Genomic DNA, 16,915 nt, shown 5'->3' with positions numbered 1-16,915 from the left:
GCGGAGTGTCCGCCGGCCCCTCCCCCCTCATTGGGATGCGCGCGGGTTTGTGCCGGGTTATATCGGTTCCTGCGCGCCCGGCCAGCGCACTGTACTTTTCCAGCAGAAGGGAGAGCAGGGACCACACAGACTGTGCCCACTCCAAAGAATGACTTAGCCGCCCTCCCTGCGGTGTAAATCACGTCCCTGCAGCCCTGCACCACCCGTCCCCGAGCCTGGGAGAAACTGCTCGGGATGCTGCTTGTGCATCTCATCAACGCAGCAGGCGGACAGTGAGAACAGCGGCGGTGCCGGCTGCTCTTTGCAGCCCGGTAGCTTCGCCAGCCTCCTCCTCCTCCTCCTCACTGTCTCTCACGATGCTGCCCCACAGCACAGAAGTGTTTAATTTGTGCCTCTTCTTCTCTGTAATGCAGTCAAAGAGTTTGGCACCCATTTCCATCAGGGCTGAGTTTGGTCTGATACTTTGAAATTCTGCCCAAAAGCAAGTGTGTGAGAGCTGGTGGAGCATGAAGGAGGCATGAGGTGTAAACAGTGGATACTCCCTGCCTTATTTTGGTGGTTCTTCCTGTCAGTCCACTATTCCTAATCCCAGACAAGAGGTCTCTCCCCACACTTGGATGATCTGTGGATGACTGTACCTATGTCTCTGAGATGAGTCGCTCTTGTTAATGTGAAACGCACAGCCTTGTGGTCAGGGCCTGTGCCAGGATTGTAAAGCACCTGGATGGGATTGAAACGCAAGCTGTTCTTAAATGTTTATAAATTGGACACAAGTTCCTACCTAAAAGCTGTTTATTAGAATGTAGTAAGATTGAACGGGACATTTATCTGCCCTTGGCAGTTTTGACATCCAGAGGTGCTTACAGCAACTGGTGGGGATGGTATTTCATTAACTGAAGTGATAAATGTTAAATGTGTGCTTCATGGGCATCTGTGACCCCAAGGAGAGTTACCATTTCCTAGTTAATTTGACAGGAGAGAGATTATAATCCAGACATTCCCTGAGTTTCATAAACAAAATCCTTCTTCTAAAGGACCAGATTGGAATGGAAACTGTGGGTAAGGATGAGCTCTGCCTCTGACACGCTGCAGAGGAGAAATGCACTGCAGTTCAGCTCCAGCTTTGTGCTGGAGGTTTTGTCTCGCGTATGTGCGCAAACATGTTCCTAAGGTACGAAGCCTTTTTCATCCAAGGATCGCAGAGGTTTTACAGAGGTTAATTAAAGAGAGTTCTTGTCTCTGTGTGCGGCAAGGGAGAGAGGCTCCATTTTGGGTGTGTAGAAACAGAAGCAGAGTGGAGTGTAATTACCTGGCTTTGCATTTTACCAGAAGGCTGGCAAAGCATTGAGAGTTTTGCAGGGACTTTGACTCATAGTCCTTTTGCTGAAACACAGAGCCTCCCCCTCTGTTTTTAGGATATATCTTAACTTCTGAAAAGTCTGCATTGCCTTGTTTAGCAGCTACAGCTTTACCTCCTTGTGCCTTAATTATATGTTAAAGTCTCAGTCCTTTTGTTTAGCTAATTTAAGAAGAGGGTGGGGGGCTCTTTACTGTGTCGGTTAGAATTTAGCATTAATTTAGTGTTCTCTGACACTTGAAAACCTGGCTGGGATTTGAGGCATTTTCTTTTCCTTTTCGCCTTTTACGACCTGCAGGTGTTTGGTGTGAGATAAAAGTAGATCCCAAAGTGAGATTTCACAGCACAAATTATCAAAGTGAAGATTCACTCTTGATGTAGTCTACGTGTGTGGCAGTAATTATGAAAAATAGTTCAGGATAATAGGGCCTTCAGGAATCCCAAGATAGGCACTGGGAGGTTAACCCTTCCTCATCTAACCTGGCTTCTATGCTGTTGTCATCATTAGGTGAGCATGTGATGGGTTGGGTCAGGCAACTTCACAAACCAAGTGATGTTAGAGTCATTGAGAAAATTGGGGAGGTTACTGCAGACATTAAGTTCTGTTCTCAGGTAGTTTTGGATGTGACTGTTTGGTCCCAGGTCACAGAGACATTCTGGAAGGTGTTACTGGTACAGGCTGCTCACCAACTTTGAGGAATGGGGCACCTCTCAGACACAAATAAGCTGCTCTGTCACACCCAGGCAACTGAGCATTACAGCTCATGCCCATCATAGTGTTACTGGCATCAAAGTGGTGCCTATATAGGCAACATTTCTCTGAAGGAGATGAAAGTTCTCCAGCTCGGTAGGTGTGGGCTCTTTCTGGACAGACTTGTCCTGAGCATTTCTTTGGCAGATGTAACACCAGGGTTGCTGTGAAAAGGTTCTTGCAGTGGCTTGTCACATACTGGATCTGCATAGCGGTTTGCTGTGATGGCCAGCAGGACTGGTGGCTTGTGGTTTTCCCTGAGTGGTGTCTCGCCATCTGCTCCCAAAACTCTTTTCCTGTGACCAGGGCAGCAGGGTTGGTGTGTGTGCACACCTGGCCACACTTCTTCCACTGGGTCCTGCCCCACTGGCACACCATGGCAGGGGCACCTGAAGCTTTGCCCCCTCACTCTGGCTCCCATGAGAGCTGGGTCCAACCAGCAGCAGCTCTGCAGCCAGGTTGCTTGCCAGGATTTTTGTAGTCAAGCCCATTTTTAAGACACAGATTTGGGAAGAGCATTTGTTGGGCAGTTGCAGACACCCAGAGCTGTGGCTCACTTCCCTCAGCAGTCCGTGTTTGCTTTTGTAGGTGGCTTTTGGGATCTCTCAAGAAGCAGCAGCTCATCTGATCCCTTCTGCAGTCAAACCAAAGCAGATGGCTCCTATCTTCCTGGCAGCCCTGGAAGAGAACCACGTGAGGTGAAGACAAGCAGGCAGCCATTACCAGGGATAGTGGGCTTCCCACCCCCATGGTGTTCAAATGGACACAAAAACTTTGCATCTAGCTCTAATCTTGCTTTTAGGACAATTTTTTGGCTTGTGGGCAGGAAGGAGAGAGCAGAGCCTGAGCAGTCATATGGTCTCAGGTACAGGGGTCTGCCTCCCCTGGTCACCTATCCAGGTGATGCTGTGTGTGCAGCCCTAGCAATAGGACTCTCCTGAACCTCTCAGGGTTGGAATCACAAGGACTTGACAATCTTTTACTGCCTTTAGTCTCCAAGGTTGATTGTGCAGAACCATGATCCTGTTGGCTTCCTTGCTGATTTCTGCACCTCACTGTCCTTCCTCTCACTGCCTGGGAAGAGTGCTTTTCATCATGCCCCTGGCCACCCTTTGGACATTGCTGGTCCTGAGACGAGAATTTTCCTAATAAAACCCCACAGGTCTGGGGAACACTATTGTTTTCCAGAGCTGCCTTACTGCCTTCACACTGGCCCAAGACCCCAGTGAGGGCCAGTAGTGGCTGCTCAAGGCAGAGTGAGATCAAGCCCCACGTGGGGCTCACAGAGGAGCTGCCTGTGCCGGCAGCAGTAGTGTGACAGACGCACGTTGCACAGTGTGTGGTGTAATCCAGCCCCAGGACACCGCAGTGCCGCCCTCCCATCACACACAGCCACTCCTGTGGCCTTTGGTTATCTGTTTTAAAGGATTGATTATTGCAGTGGGCAGTTGGGGCTGGGGCCTTTGGCTTTGCAGGCTGCCCATTGTGCCCCGACCTGGCACATCCGAGAGCCATGGAGGAGCGCAGAGCACAGGGCCCTTCTCACTGGCCACCTGCAGAGTTAATCTGGGGATGTGGAGATTCCCTCACCAGCACCCAGCACCCCCCAGCCCCTGCCCCAGCACCTCTGCAGCAGCCTGCCCACCGAGACTCACTCCCCCTCAGGCAGGAGGCCGATTTCTGGATCCTGTCGGTTTTCACTCCATCTCCCAGGAGCCAAGGTCCACAGCCGTGCCTGTGCCTCCCAGATGGGCCGGCAGACGGGAACTTCCTTCCAGGTCCTATAGACAGACATTTTATATACGTTAAAATACGTGTGTGTATATAAATATGGCAAGCAAGAGCTTGGGAGAGTTTGAGTCTAAATAAACTTGTATATTTTAGGCTTTTAAAATGCTAATGTTGAATTTCAGGGGATGGGGGACGGCAAAGGGATTGTTGGACTGAGGACCAAGACAGCTGATGAGCTTGGATCAGTGCCTTTACAATTCAAGGAAAAATGGGATAGTTTGGGAAGGAAAAAGGGATTTTCTTGTTTTTGTTTTTAGTAGAAAATAAAAGAAGCTGCCTTCTTATTTGCCTCCCTCCCCCAGCGTCGGAGCAGCAAGCGACTGGTGTTGTATGCATAAGCTATTCCTTTGTGCAACATCTAAATGGTTAATTGTGTTTGAGGAAGATGTACGGGCGAATGGAGGGACCACCCAGCAAGAGACAGACAAGAAAGAGCGATCTCTGAAATGTTTAACCAGAGAGAGAGCAAAGTTGTTTAAAAATATTTAATTTACAACATTCCACACTGCTGATTATAAATCGGCCGTCCAAAAACACTGCTGCGTGCGGGGAGGGATCCAGGCAGCATGAAACAAATTCTTGTGATTGTTTTTCCTATCTTCCTCCCTCCTTTCCTTGGGGAGTTTAACCCTGTGGCAGGATGCGGGTTGCCCCAGGCAGGGAAGGCAGCACTGTTCCCCAGGACTGTGGTCTCCAGTGTGAACACCTGCGCCTGGGGCCGGGGTGCAGCCGCCTGCTGGTGCTGGGAGAGTTGGAGGGGATGGTGAGGAGCAACCAACCGGCAACACCAGCAAACCCAGCAGTGGTGACGGGTGTGATGGTCAGTGGGTAATGGCCTCGCAGCCCTTTCCTTCTGATCTCCACCCCAGCACCAGGGTTCCCCAAAGCATCCAGCTGTGTTCCCAGACAAGGAAAGCCATGAATCCCCTGGTGATGGGTTGAGAGACTTGAGGAGGCAAACCTGGCCAGTCTGTTCCATCCATGAGACATTGCTCACCATGGTGATGATGCTCTTTGGGTTGGCAACTCAGCCATGTCACTCAGCCATTTCCAGCGGCGCCAGGAAGGACCCAGGCCCTCACAGGGTCATTGAGCAACAGCAACATCTTCCCCTGCTTGGGCCTTTCTGCAAAGAGGGTGGTTGGTGCCGGATGCCGGGAAGAAGGGATTTGGCCGCGCTCTGCTTGCAGCCACTGCTGATCCTCAGCTGGCTGTAACGCACCCCGCCGCCCCAGCCATGCTCCCTCCATGCAAGGGGCTGGGACTGCTCTGTGAGGAGTCAGTCTGCTCTGGATGGTGGCCAGACCATGCACCCCATCACCTGGCGATCACTCTTCAATGCTCTCACCATTATGTCCTTTCCAGTCTTCATAGCCCCTATTCTTCCTGTAGCAAGAGACTTCTGGGAGAGGAGACTCCTGGGAATGGCCCTGGGAGAACAGGCAGTGAAGGATGCACGTGGTGGGGGTCTGCCCCTTATTCCTCAGCCCTGTCATCATCCACCCTCATGGATGTCACTGTGGGGTTGGAGAGCCACCATGCCAGGAGGGTGCAGGGGAAGGGAGGAGAGGCACAGCCCCTGGCTGGTGACCCCACTCCGCAGAAAGGATCTGAGTGGAGCTGAGGGACAGGAGGGATGCAAGAGGAACCAGGATCCAAAAGCAGTGGCTGCTCTCACTAGGGATTCCTCCTTGGCATCCTCTTGTAGATCCCACCTTGGAGAGCAAAAGCCAGGGTGCTTTCACACGCCTGTTGCCCCAGGATCCCTGGCCACAAAGCTCAGGGGCCCAGTCAGCAGGGAGGGCAGGGGTCTCGCCTGTTCCTGGCAAGAAGGAGGCACGGGGAGAACTGCAGGACACTTTGCCGCAGATTGCCACACGTTTGCTAACCCCTCACCAGCCAGGAAGCCTCGCTGGCCACCTGAACACTTCCTCGCGTGCAGCGAGGGCCTGTGACAGCCCGAGGAGCCGGGGTGGGTTTGGCTGCTTGCCCCGGTGGCGAGCTCGGCTCTCAGTGGCTGCACCGCTCCGGGCCCTGCCAGCCCCAGCCGGTGCCGGGAGCGAGAGCGGAGACAAAAGAGCTTGTGTCCGCCTGCCAGCAGCCGGCCCCGCCGAGCGGCCGCCCGCCCAATTAAACCGTGCCCGCTTCCCATGCGGCAGGGGCGCCCGGCGGGCTCGCTGGCCCCCTCCCACCACCCATCGGCCCCAGGGGACCACCACCCTGTGGGGCCTCCCCTGCCTCCCTGCAGGCGCCAGCGCTTCCGCAGCCCTTGTCCAGTATGAATACGTTCCCTTGGTCCCCCAGAGAGGGCACCTCCACCGGCTCGTGCTGGGGATGGCTCGCCCCAACCCCAAACATCTCCTGTTCTCCCAGCTTTTCTCGCACCTCGGGGCTCGCACCACCCGCCAGCGCAAGCAGTGTAGTGCTGAGCATCCGTCCCTGCTCCTGCTGCCCCCAAGGGTTGGATCAGGATGAGATCTGGCAGCAGCAAACTCTGCCGCGGCGGGAGCATCCCCACATCCCGACCCATGGGGCCGGTGTCACATCCACTTAGTTGGCTCCGAAAATCCCTTGCCCTGACACCTTGTTAAATACCCACCAGGGGTCACAGTTCCTGGGATTCTTTTTCCTGCTTTTCCTTTACCCGCTGAGACGTTTCGGTTGGCAGGAGCTCTCCCCCCGCTATTAGGTATCTTTCAGGGAACAAGAAACCTAGATCACTTACAAATTAATTTGGAGTTAAACCTACAGAAAATGAGAAACATGCTGCTTTGCAGGAGAGAGTGCTTGGCCAGCGATCAAGAAAAATACATCCAAACCGCCCGATGCGGCGGCTCGGCCGCGGCCGGGGATGGGGGCTGCGCGCTCAAGGTAGCCGGCAGCTGTATTCGGGTGCACCTCAGTGGAGCTGGGGCCTTTCCTCCCAGTTAAAAGGGAGAAAAAGGGAGTCCCAACTTCCTGGCATGTGAGGGAACGTAGGGAAGGCTGGCATAGGGTGCAACACTGCAGCACGGGGGGTCTGCCTGCTCCAGCACCTTTGCCAGCAGGATGAGGACCGGCCACCCCACGGTATAAGGAGACCTTTGCACCAGCGTTTCCCCTTCACTGCATCCCTGGGGCCACAGCAGCTTGTGCCAGGGCTCGTTCCCGAGAAGGGGCAGGATGCCATGTCCCCTCATCCCACGGTGCCTTGTGTCAGCTCTCTGGCCAGCAAGGTGCCGTTGGACAAGGGAATGCGGAGTGATGCAAAGGATCCTGAGCCCTTTGGCAGGCGGGTGGGAGCAGCCCCCTGTGCCAGGCACTCCCGGAGGGTCACGGGTGCGCGTTTGGCCGCCACCGCGCATTGTGTCTGCTGCGCGAGCGGCTGTGCCGGGAGGGGGCCGTGCGGGGGAGGCCGGGGCGGCGGAAGAGCAGTGATAAGATAAAAGGTCTGCTTTCCCATGCCGAGGAGCCGGGGGGGGGAACGCGGGGCGAGCGGCGAGGCCACCCAGGTTTCAAGCACTCGGCCTCGGCGCCTGACCCCGGCACATTCAGAGAGCACTTCCTAAATTTGTCTCCTGTGTTCCTGACTCACAAGCAATTTCCTCACCCATAAAACGGCGTCGGCATGAAAGGACTGGCCGGGACACCAATTACTTGTCACCGTTTTACCACCCCGCTGCTCACCAGTTTGCAGCCCCCGGCAGTGCCTGGCCAAGATCTCGCCCCTCCTCATGGAGCCCCTCTGCCCAGGGGGACATGGCAGCCGGGGTCTCCTGTGCCAGAAGGTACAGCACAGCAGAGGGATCCCCAATGCCTGGCACATGACAATGCCCCCAGGCGGAACTATGCAGTGTCGCCAGTGCTCCTGGGCAATCCTGAAGGAATCACCCAGTCCAGCCTGCAATCAGGGGGACAGTAACCATCCCCAGGCCCCTGTATTGGTGTCGTCCCTGTGCTGGCATTGGTATTAAAGATGCTTCTATGTGTCTGCATAGGAGGAAACAAGACTCCATCATCACAACTCTGGTGGCACCATGAGCACAGCCAATGGCCCTGACACAAAGCCCATGGATCCACGCTGGCACAGGTCATTGCCATTCCAGGGTCTCTGTGCCCTGCCTTGTTCCTGCTCCCTGTGCCTCTGTGCCACCTCAACTGTCTGTCCCCGGTCCCCAGTGCCATGCCCAGTGCTGTCACATCCCCAGCTGCTCCCACGCGCAGGGGATATGGAGGGGGACAGGCTGGTGCAGAAGGGCATGGAGCTGTGGAGGCCTCAGAAGGGTCTGAGCACAGCCAGGACTCCTGGGGAGCCCTCATCTGCCTCCTGGGAGTGGGGAGTTGTTGTGCAGCTGCGCCTGCAGCCCGACCTTCCCTGGCAGCAGTTACGCACTGTCCCCGCGGAAAATCGCTCCAGCTCCGTGCCGGCACATGGCGAGGTTTGCCCAGGGCCTGGCGAGCGCCACCGCGGCTGCTAAACGGGTTTTATGGTGGGATTTAGAGACTTTTCTGCTGGGTAATTGATTTGCCCAGGCAGTAAAAGATCAAGGCAGGGGCTCAGACGGTGGCTCCCTGCATCTGCCCACCGAGCAGGCCCGGACACGGGTGGCTCGGGGCACGGCCAGGGCCGGCGATCCCCAATGCCACGATGCACAGCGTGGGGTGCCACAGCCCCACAGCGATGGCACGGGTGCTACGGTTCTGTCCAGGAGCTCCCTTGCAGCACACCCCCGCTCCTGCATCCTTGCATCCCCCTCCCCAACCCCACCACAAAACAGCCCCCAAAGGAGACAAAAGGGGCTGTTTGGGGACCTGCCACCTGCTAGTCCCCATCCTACAATACCACAGTAAAGAGGCACCAAACAAAGGCCTTAAAATCCTAAAGGGGCCCATTCATTAGGGTGACAAAGGGGGAAAGAACTACATTATCATAATTAATCCCGGTGCTGGCGGTGGGTGGCAGGGCTCTCTGTCTTCCAAGGTGGTGTGGGGACGGCCGGTGTCACCACGTCCACACACTATTGTGCGCCGTGGCCTTGCGGGGCTTAGGCGGGTTTTAAGCTCTGTAAACACCACAGGACCCCCGCCATGGCTACCAGGGATGCCGTCCTTCCCCCCGGCCCCTCCCCAGCCCCGGCTGTTTGTCTTCTTGCTGCAGACCCCCCTAAAGTCCCAGGGCTGGGACTGGTCCACTATGGCCCTTTGGTGCACCTGCTCCCAAGACCGCTGGAGAGTGGGGAAGAGCTTGGAGCGCCAGGTCCTGCTGGTGGTGCTGGGATGGGGACTTGCTGTCTGTATTCCATGTTGTATTTCCCATGGAGAGTTACCAGGTGTGATGTGCCAGGGACTGCTCAGGCTTTCCCTGGCCTCGGAGATGGGGCTTTATCTCTTCCCTATCTTATCCTTATCTGGGGGGATGAGGTGGACTCTGACCTGTGGACCAGCTGTTGGTTGTTCCCTGCTGTTTGGGAGACACAGGGAAACTGAGGCACGGTGTGGCACACAGAGATGCATGGGTGTTTTGAGGGACGTTAACACCCTATCTCCAATCGGTGGATTCTGCCTCCCTTCTCCATCCCTTGCGACACATCATGCCTTGGGATACACACGGTACTGGCTGAGGGAGCAATGGGGCCGGGGACACACTGACACTCCCTGTCCATCTCTGGGGCCTTCCCTGCGCCCCCAGCTCTCCGTGCACCTCGATGGGGTCCCAATGCTGGGTGCTGTGCAGCGCTGGGGTCCCTGAGAGCCTGGGCCTGGCTCCGGGCCGTGGCCAGCGGGCTGTGCCGGTGGTTGGGAGAGCACCATCTGGTTTCCAGCTAACTAACGCCCAGCGCTGGCTCCCGGCAGAGGAGTTGCTGCTGCGGCGGCGGCTGTTTACAGCGTGCTGAGGCTCTGGCATGTCCCTGCCAAGTCCCCTCTGCTTCTCCCCCCGGCCATGGGGCTCTGGGGCTGCATGGTGGCCATGCAAAGCTCAGTTCCACGCCCCAGCCTCTGCCCAGTCTCTGCTTGCCCGGAGGATGCTGCTGCCCGCTGCGGCTGTTGTCCTGGGCTGCCCTTCCTGAGGAGTGCTCGCTGTGGCGGGGCTCCTGCCACGGGGATTTTCACATCTCCTTTGCTCAACGGGGTGGGACACGCAGTGTGGGGACAGGGGACAGGGTGGACTCCCCGGACACTCCATCCTCTCTGTGGGTACTCTGTGGGTGCGGTGCCCTGCGCTTCCCAGCTCCCACCGCATCCTGCCAGCTCACCCTGACATCTCCCTGTGGCGGGGCCGAGGGGTGAGGGTGGGCAGAGCCCCGGGTAGCCCCTGTTCGGGGCTGCTGCCTCACACCCGCGGCTCCCGCAGCCACCAGTGCTGCAGAGACACTGTGCAGGGTGGGGGCTGCGCGGAGCCATTTGCCTTTAATTGAATTTATTTGTTACAACCCCAAACAATGTAAAGCAGGCTTCTCCCAGGCTCCAGCTGCCTGCCTGCCCATTAAAATACCATCTAGAACAGCAAATCCCCCCTCCCGCCTTGATATAAAACAGCCGGTCAGCAAGAAGCGGCAGGAGAAGTCTCCCTGCGTGCGAGCCGAGCCCCTGCTCCCCATCCTGCTCCCCCAAGCCGGTGGCCTGCAGGGCTCCCAGTCCCCTTTCGGGTGGCTCCGGGAGAAGTACGTGCCCTGCAGGGAGACTCAAAGCTCATCTCTATGGCGTCAGGGCAGGGCAGGCTGAGCCTCGTCCTGCCCACAGACGTTTTCCAGTTGGGTTTTCAATCCTCACTGGCATGGCAGGATCTGTCCCTGTCGCTCCTGCTGCAAATCTTGGGATCCCCAAATCATCTGCACATCTGCCAAGCCCTATGGCCTCTTGCTTGGGGTGCAAGTCACCACGCTGTGACAGTGCTGCTGGGGCACACAGGTCCTGGGGGACAGCTGGTCCCCGTGGACCACAGTGGCAGTGGGAGGGCAGTGGAACAGGGGTGCATGGTGTGGAGCAGGCAGGGGTGCCAGCATGTCCTGTCCTGCATGGTGCTCCTGTGGCACAGCAGCCTGGTGCCAGTGTGTGTGAGCCAGGATGGGGTCATGAAAGCTGGTCCTGTAGCGCTGGGTGCCCATGACCCAGGGAAACCCTTGATACCCTGGGATGGGGCAGAGCCAGCTCACCCCCAGGCCCTGGCAGACACTGAGCGGGTCTCCATGGGCCATTCCATGACTTTTCCGAGGACATTGATGACATTTCCCAGGGTGTAGGGCAGGGGTGGGAGAGCCCCAGGTGGAAACCAATGATGACAGATAGGGAGCCGATGGAGAACATGGGGAGGGGGAACCATCCATGCTGGAAAAGAGGACGACAACTTACATTTTAAATATTAAGTTGATAAAAAGCTGCAGCTGCCCAGCGGTAGTGCAGGTCCACCGGGAAAGGGAATGGTGGAGCTGTTAATAGCAATCAGGCTGCAGAAGTGCTGAATAGCCGTTTCCCTTCTGTATTTGGGGACACGCCAGATGCTACAGGCCTATCGCTGGACGAGGGAGAAACCCTTTACGTGCCGCTAGGGCCCAGGAGAGCCCGGCAGCAGCAGGCCGGGCTGGTGGGGCTGTGACTGGGGGGCATGGAGAAACTGCCCCAGGCACTCCGTTTATTTATTGGGCTATCCCCCGTTTTTGGTGAGGAAAACACCAGGTTGAGCATCTTCGGCGTTGCTCCAAGGTAGTGATGGGGGATTGCACATGGGTTGGGTGCTGCTCCATGTTGGTTTACCAACCTTTCCGGATGCCCTCAGCAGCTCCTTGGCGCAGCTTTCCTGGTGGGAGCAAAGGCAGGTCTATCCAATAAAGAGCTGAGAAGGGAGTGAAATGGGCAGAGAAACAATCCTAACCACCCCACAAATTATGGGTGCCATTTATCTCTGGCTCTTTTGCACTTCCTGTGTCCCATGCATGGGGTTTTTGTGCTCCTGGCCTCCAACTCTGGGGTATTGGGCTTGGCTCCCCATGGCAGGGGATGGGGCACCACTTGTGGAGGAATGGAGTGTCTTCTTGCTGCCAGCTATGGCCTGGGGGAATATCTGGCCTTTGGGGAGGGCAGCTAGTACTGGGGGTGGGTGGACACCCTGCTTTTGTGGGGAGGGGAGGAGGGGGTGAATTTTCTTGGGAAAAGGTATTAATTGGGATGCCTGGTCCTTTGGGGGAGAACACCTGGCCCTTGAAGAAGAGATGCCCATCCCATGCTGTTAGAGAGATGCACAGACTCTGGGAGAGCACTGACTACCCCTTGATATGGCTATAAGGGCGCTGCCAAGCCCCTGGGGGGTGGCCACAGTAGGATATCCAGCCTTTAGGAGGGCTGCCTCTCTCTTGGGAAGTAGCTGGGGAAAGATGCCTGGCCCTGGATGCGATACCTGGCCCTTGGAGTGGCTCTGGGAGGGGGTGGTCTGCTCGGCACTGGGTAGAAGGAGTATTTGGGGGAATTACTGGACCAAGGAGGGTGGCTATGGAGGGGGGGGATGGGGGGATGCGTCCTTGAGGAGAGGCTATGTGAACCATGCCATCCCTTGGGGCATCTCCAGGGGGCTGCCCACCCTTTGAGGGGTAGCTGTGGAAGAAGGATGTAGGGAATGCTTCACTTTGTCGGGTGTCCATCCTCGGGGGTACAGCTACGGCGGGGGTGGGGGGTGAGAGGGCTGCGTACCCACCCCGGGGAACGCGTACGGGGGGATGCCCATCCCCGGGGCTGTCTGTGGGGGGCTGCCGGTGCCGGAGGCGTGGGGCAGCCCCGGGCGCGGGCCGTGCCGGTGCCCCGGTGCCGCCGCCGCCGCGCTCCCCCCCGCGGCGGGGCCGGTGCGGTGCGGCGCGGGGCGGCGCGGGGGGGAGCGCGGTGTGTGGCCGCCGGCGGCGGGCGCGCCGTTGCTTAGCAGCGGCGATGGGCGCTGCCGCGGCGGCGGCGGCCAATGGGAGCGGCGGCGGCGGCGCGGCCCCGGCGCCCCCCGCCCCCGCCTCCCCTTTAGAGGCGCGGCGGGCGGCCGGCGGCGCACACACAGCCCTCCATCCGCACCGGCACCGGCACCGGCACGGCCCCGCCGCGCGCATGGGGGCCGCCGCCGCGCTCGGCCCCACATAACGGGGGGTGCCCAGCCCCGCCAGCCGCCCCGCCATGCCGGCCGAGCCCCCCCGCGCCGCGCCGCCGCCGCTCCGCGCCGCCCGCCGCAAGCCGCTGCCCGAGGTGAGTGAGGGGCGAGCATCGCCCGCTCTCGCGGGGGCTGCGGGCCGGGGAGGGGAGTTCGGAGAGCGCGGAAGAGCCCGGGGCGGGCCGGGCGGGTGCGGAAGAGCCCCCGTGTCCCCCAGCTCGGGGCACCTCCGGCACTCGCGGTGCCGCTCCGAAGCCGAGTGCGGCGGCCGTGGGCATCCCGCCCCGCTGCGGGTCCCCTTCCCCAGGCAGGGGCTCTCCCTTCTCCTCTCCCGGGCTGACCCAGTCCTCGCCCCCTCCGCAGGGCAGGGCCGTGGGCCAGACGACCCCGCTGTGGCTGCGGGCCCGATTTCAGGCGCTGCTCTTCGCCCTGGGTTGCCGGATCCAGCGGCACTGCGGGAAGGTGCTCTTCGTGGGGCTGCTGGTGTTTGGGGCTCTGGCCGTGGGACTACGGGTGGCCTCCATCGAGACCGACATCGAGCACCTCTGGGTGGAAGGTAAGCGCGGCCCTGCGGGCTCGGCCGCCCGTGGGAACGGTCCCGGTCCCGCTCCCGGCCGCGGCTTTGTCTCCCACGCGCGGCGCGGAGTGCGGGGCCGGCCGGGAGGCAGGTGACAGCGCGGGAGCGGGTCGGGACGAGGAAGATGAGGATGCCGCCGCCGGGCGTCCCGTCAGCGGGGCCGCGGAGGACGGGGCCGTGGGTGCCCGCGAGCCGGGGTCCCGTCTCCGCGGCCGCTCGGGCTGCGCCTTGCGCGGGTGCGTGGTGCTGGGTTGAAGAGGGACCCCCACGCGTGTCCCTACGGGGGTCCCTGCGCGAAGGTGCTGACACGTGCGACGGGGATGGTGCTGGATACCCCCTTCCTGGTGGGAAGAACCCCCGGGAACGGCCGCAGCCCCGCACCGGGGCAGAGTCGGCGCCGCGGAGCCGCCAGTCCCGGCCCGGGACCCCGGCCCGGGGGGAACGGGAGCGCGGACAGGGTCAGGCGGGAGCAAATCCCCGTTTCCGAGTGGAAGCGGCTGATCCCCCTCCTTTGTTATTAATAACTCCAGCGTGGATTTTCTCTCCCCGATCCCTGCAGCCCTGCTTCACGGGTCTGGGATTTGCTTTTCCTGCGCCTCCCTTCGACTTTGGGGGGCCCCCGGGGGGGCAGCACCCCCAGTCGCACCCCCGTCCGTGCCGCCGGGCGCGGCGGGGGGATCCCCCGGGCGGGGGTCCCCGCGGGGTGCTGTGCAGGGGCAGATGTTGCTCAGCGGAGGGGTGTCAGCCATCTTTGTGCGGGAGCGCTGCCTCCTCCCCCACGCCCCGCTCCCTGTGTGGTCCTCAGCTACTCTTGGATTTGGTTCAACAATAGAAGCAACTTTGCTCTCCCACCCCCTTTTTTTTTTTTTTTTTTTTTTTTTTTTTTTTTTTTTTTTTTTAATTTAGAAAAAAAAAAAGAGCTCTGCACTCCCTGGCTGCTTGCACACAGATGCACGCACGGACCCCTGCCCAGGAATGCCCGGCTCTCCCACCTGCTCCCCACTCCCCAGGGATGTTTGTCCCCCCTCCCCAGATCTCGGCTCCATCACCCCCTTCCACTGCAACACGTAGCAGAGAAATCCAGTGATACCTCCCGATCCAGCCAGCGCCTGAGCTGTGGCTGCCGAAGGAGGGACGTGCTCCCTCCGTGGTTCCCTCACTCTGGGTCGTGGCTCCGGCTCCATTGAATTTTTATTGTGCTTTTGGGGTAGCAAGGAGTCAGCGTTTTGTAGAACTGTGGCCAGGAAAGCGGCTGTGGTTGTTCCTGTTAAGGGGAATGGGACTTGCGGCACATCAGGGTGGAGAGCGGGATGGGGAAGAGGCCAAGCCTGGGGACGGCTGGAAGCGCCCAGAAACCCGGCTTTTCCTGTGCCCCACTGTGCTTCCCTGCTCCGCGGGGCACAGCCAGGAGCAACTGCGGCTGCTCTTGGGGGATTTCCCCCACGCTGCGGTCTGGCTGTAATGTGGGTGCCGGGGGCCTCTCTCAGGAACCTTCTCTTTCTCATGGTTTCCCATCTTCTTCAGTGTCAGGAGTTGGATTTAATTTTATGTTTTTTTACTCCGTGGTGAAACACGGCTGACGTGGGGTGTCCTGCCCCTTCCTGGGCACTGGGTGCACTGGGTTCTGCCACAGCCCCTGCTCTGGATCTGTGCTGCCTGGTCGAGGACGGTGTGCAATGCCAAGGCTGCTACTTGGAGCCCCCCCTTGTCCTTCCTGGGAGGGCTCTTCCCCCGAGAGTGTGCACTTGGGGCAGACCCCTCTGTGCCTTGCTCCTGGGTGGCACAGCCCCAGCGTCCTCAGGCGTTGGCACAACCTGCGACCACCAATGACGATGTGTCTGAGATGGCTTTAGTCCCATGGGGTGGCATGCGTGGGTCAGGATGTGGAAGGAAGGTTTGTGGTGACACTTTCAGTCTCATGTATCAGCTGGGGGGTTGCCTCCCTTCCCCATAACCATCTGTAGGTCCCTGCCTCTCCACCAGCCTCAGCTTCTGCGTTTTCTGGCGAGATCAAAGCATCCCCCACATATGGCCAGCCCTGATCACTGAGCACCCCATCCTGCTGGTGTGGGGATGGGCATTATCAGGGGACAGGAGGGCCTGGGGTGCCCCTGAAGAGTGGAACACAATTGCCCAGACTCTGTGGTTGCATCCAGAGCACTTGAAGCTGCTTTGGGATTTTTCTCAGCTGCTGCTTTCTCACATTCCCACGTGTGTGGCAGGGTGTGTGTCCTCTGCAGTGAGCCTGGTACCACTGTGGCAGGCTGAAGCAGTGCAGTTCTTGCTCCTTGGCTGGCAAAGTTGGTATCCTATCATCTTGGTCCCAAGTGTTTGGGATCCCCAAGGTGCTGGGCACCTGAGCTCCTGCCTGCTCTGGGTCTTTGAGGGGATGTTTGTGGGAGCCCTGCCTGAGGCAGTGCTGTAGGGTGTCTAAGGGGCAGGGTATGTGTGCAGGGAATCCCAGGCCCATCATCCTACCCCTGTGGGTCCCAGCTCAGGGGCAGGGTGGTTTAAGGTTCCAGGAAGCCTCTGGTGACTGTACCCGATCACCTGCCTCTGCCTAGCCAGGCTGAGGGATGTGGGTGGTGATGCTCCAACCCGCAAACCACCCCACCCAGGTGAGGTCCCAGCGCTGCAGGAGCAGAGTGTGACCCTGTGCCAGGCAGTCCCCACTGCAGGCTGAGCTCAGCTGTCTCGCAGCTGGGATCCTGGTGAGCAGGAGAGGGAAGGGACCTGCTTCCCATGTGAGCATGATGCTGCTGTGCCATGCCCCTCCTCCCCAAACAGGGGAATAGGGTGGGCAGCCCTGCTTTGGCCCCATGACTGGGGTCAGCATTCAGGCCATGCTGATGGTATGTCCTCCTGAGCCTCGGCTGTGACCCTGGCCACTAGTGGGAAAACAGAGGGTCCCCTGTCCCAATTCTGGCCATGTCCTTAGACCAGGGGGGTGGCCGAGGGGTTCTTGTGGTGTTCTGGGGTTATGCCTGACCTGTATCCCTGTTTGGGAGATGGAAGGAGGCTGTGTCACCCCATAAATTGGACTCGACTGTGGAAATGTTCAATTAGGCTCCTCCGAAGCAATTAGCCACTCGGAGGCTTTGCAATCCCGGCTAGCGGCGAGTGTTGAGTTACCTCTAGACACCTGGCAGCTGTTCCTGGCTCTCCCAGGGTGTCTTTAGGGCCAAGGGGCCGGGGAGGCGAGCTCTGGGCAGGCAGAGCCCTGGGTGGTGAATGGGTCTGCCTGATTTATAGCGCTGAGGGCTGGTTCAAAGGAAGGCCGGGTTAATTCCTAACCGGAACAGCCAAGCGCCCCGCACAGCCGCCGCGCTCTCAAAGAGCTGC

At 59.0% G+C, this 16,915-nt stretch overlaps 1 protein-coding gene across 1 annotated transcript in view; it reads left to right on the top strand.

Moving 5' to 3' along the window:
• Positions 1–12,791: 12,791 nt before the first annotated feature.
• Positions 12,792–16,915, top strand: part of PTCH2 (patched 2) — a 21,708-nt gene continuing 17,584 nt past the window's right edge. The window contains 4 exon segments of the mRNA XM_053984760.1: positions 12,792–12,861; positions 12,864–12,991; positions 12,993–13,091; positions 13,360–13,552. Coding sequence (XP_053840735.1) covers positions 12,792–12,861; positions 12,864–12,991; positions 12,993–13,091; positions 13,360–13,552 — 490 coding nt within the window.

Source organism: Vidua macroura, chromosome 9, assembly GCF_024509145.1.
Source record: "Vidua macroura isolate BioBank_ID:100142 chromosome 9, ASM2450914v1, whole genome shotgun sequence".
Lineage (NCBI taxonomy): Eukaryota > Metazoa > Chordata > Aves > Passeriformes > Viduidae > Vidua > Vidua macroura.
Note: the sequence above shows the minus strand (reverse complement) of the source record. Positions and strands in the feature narration are given on the sequence as shown.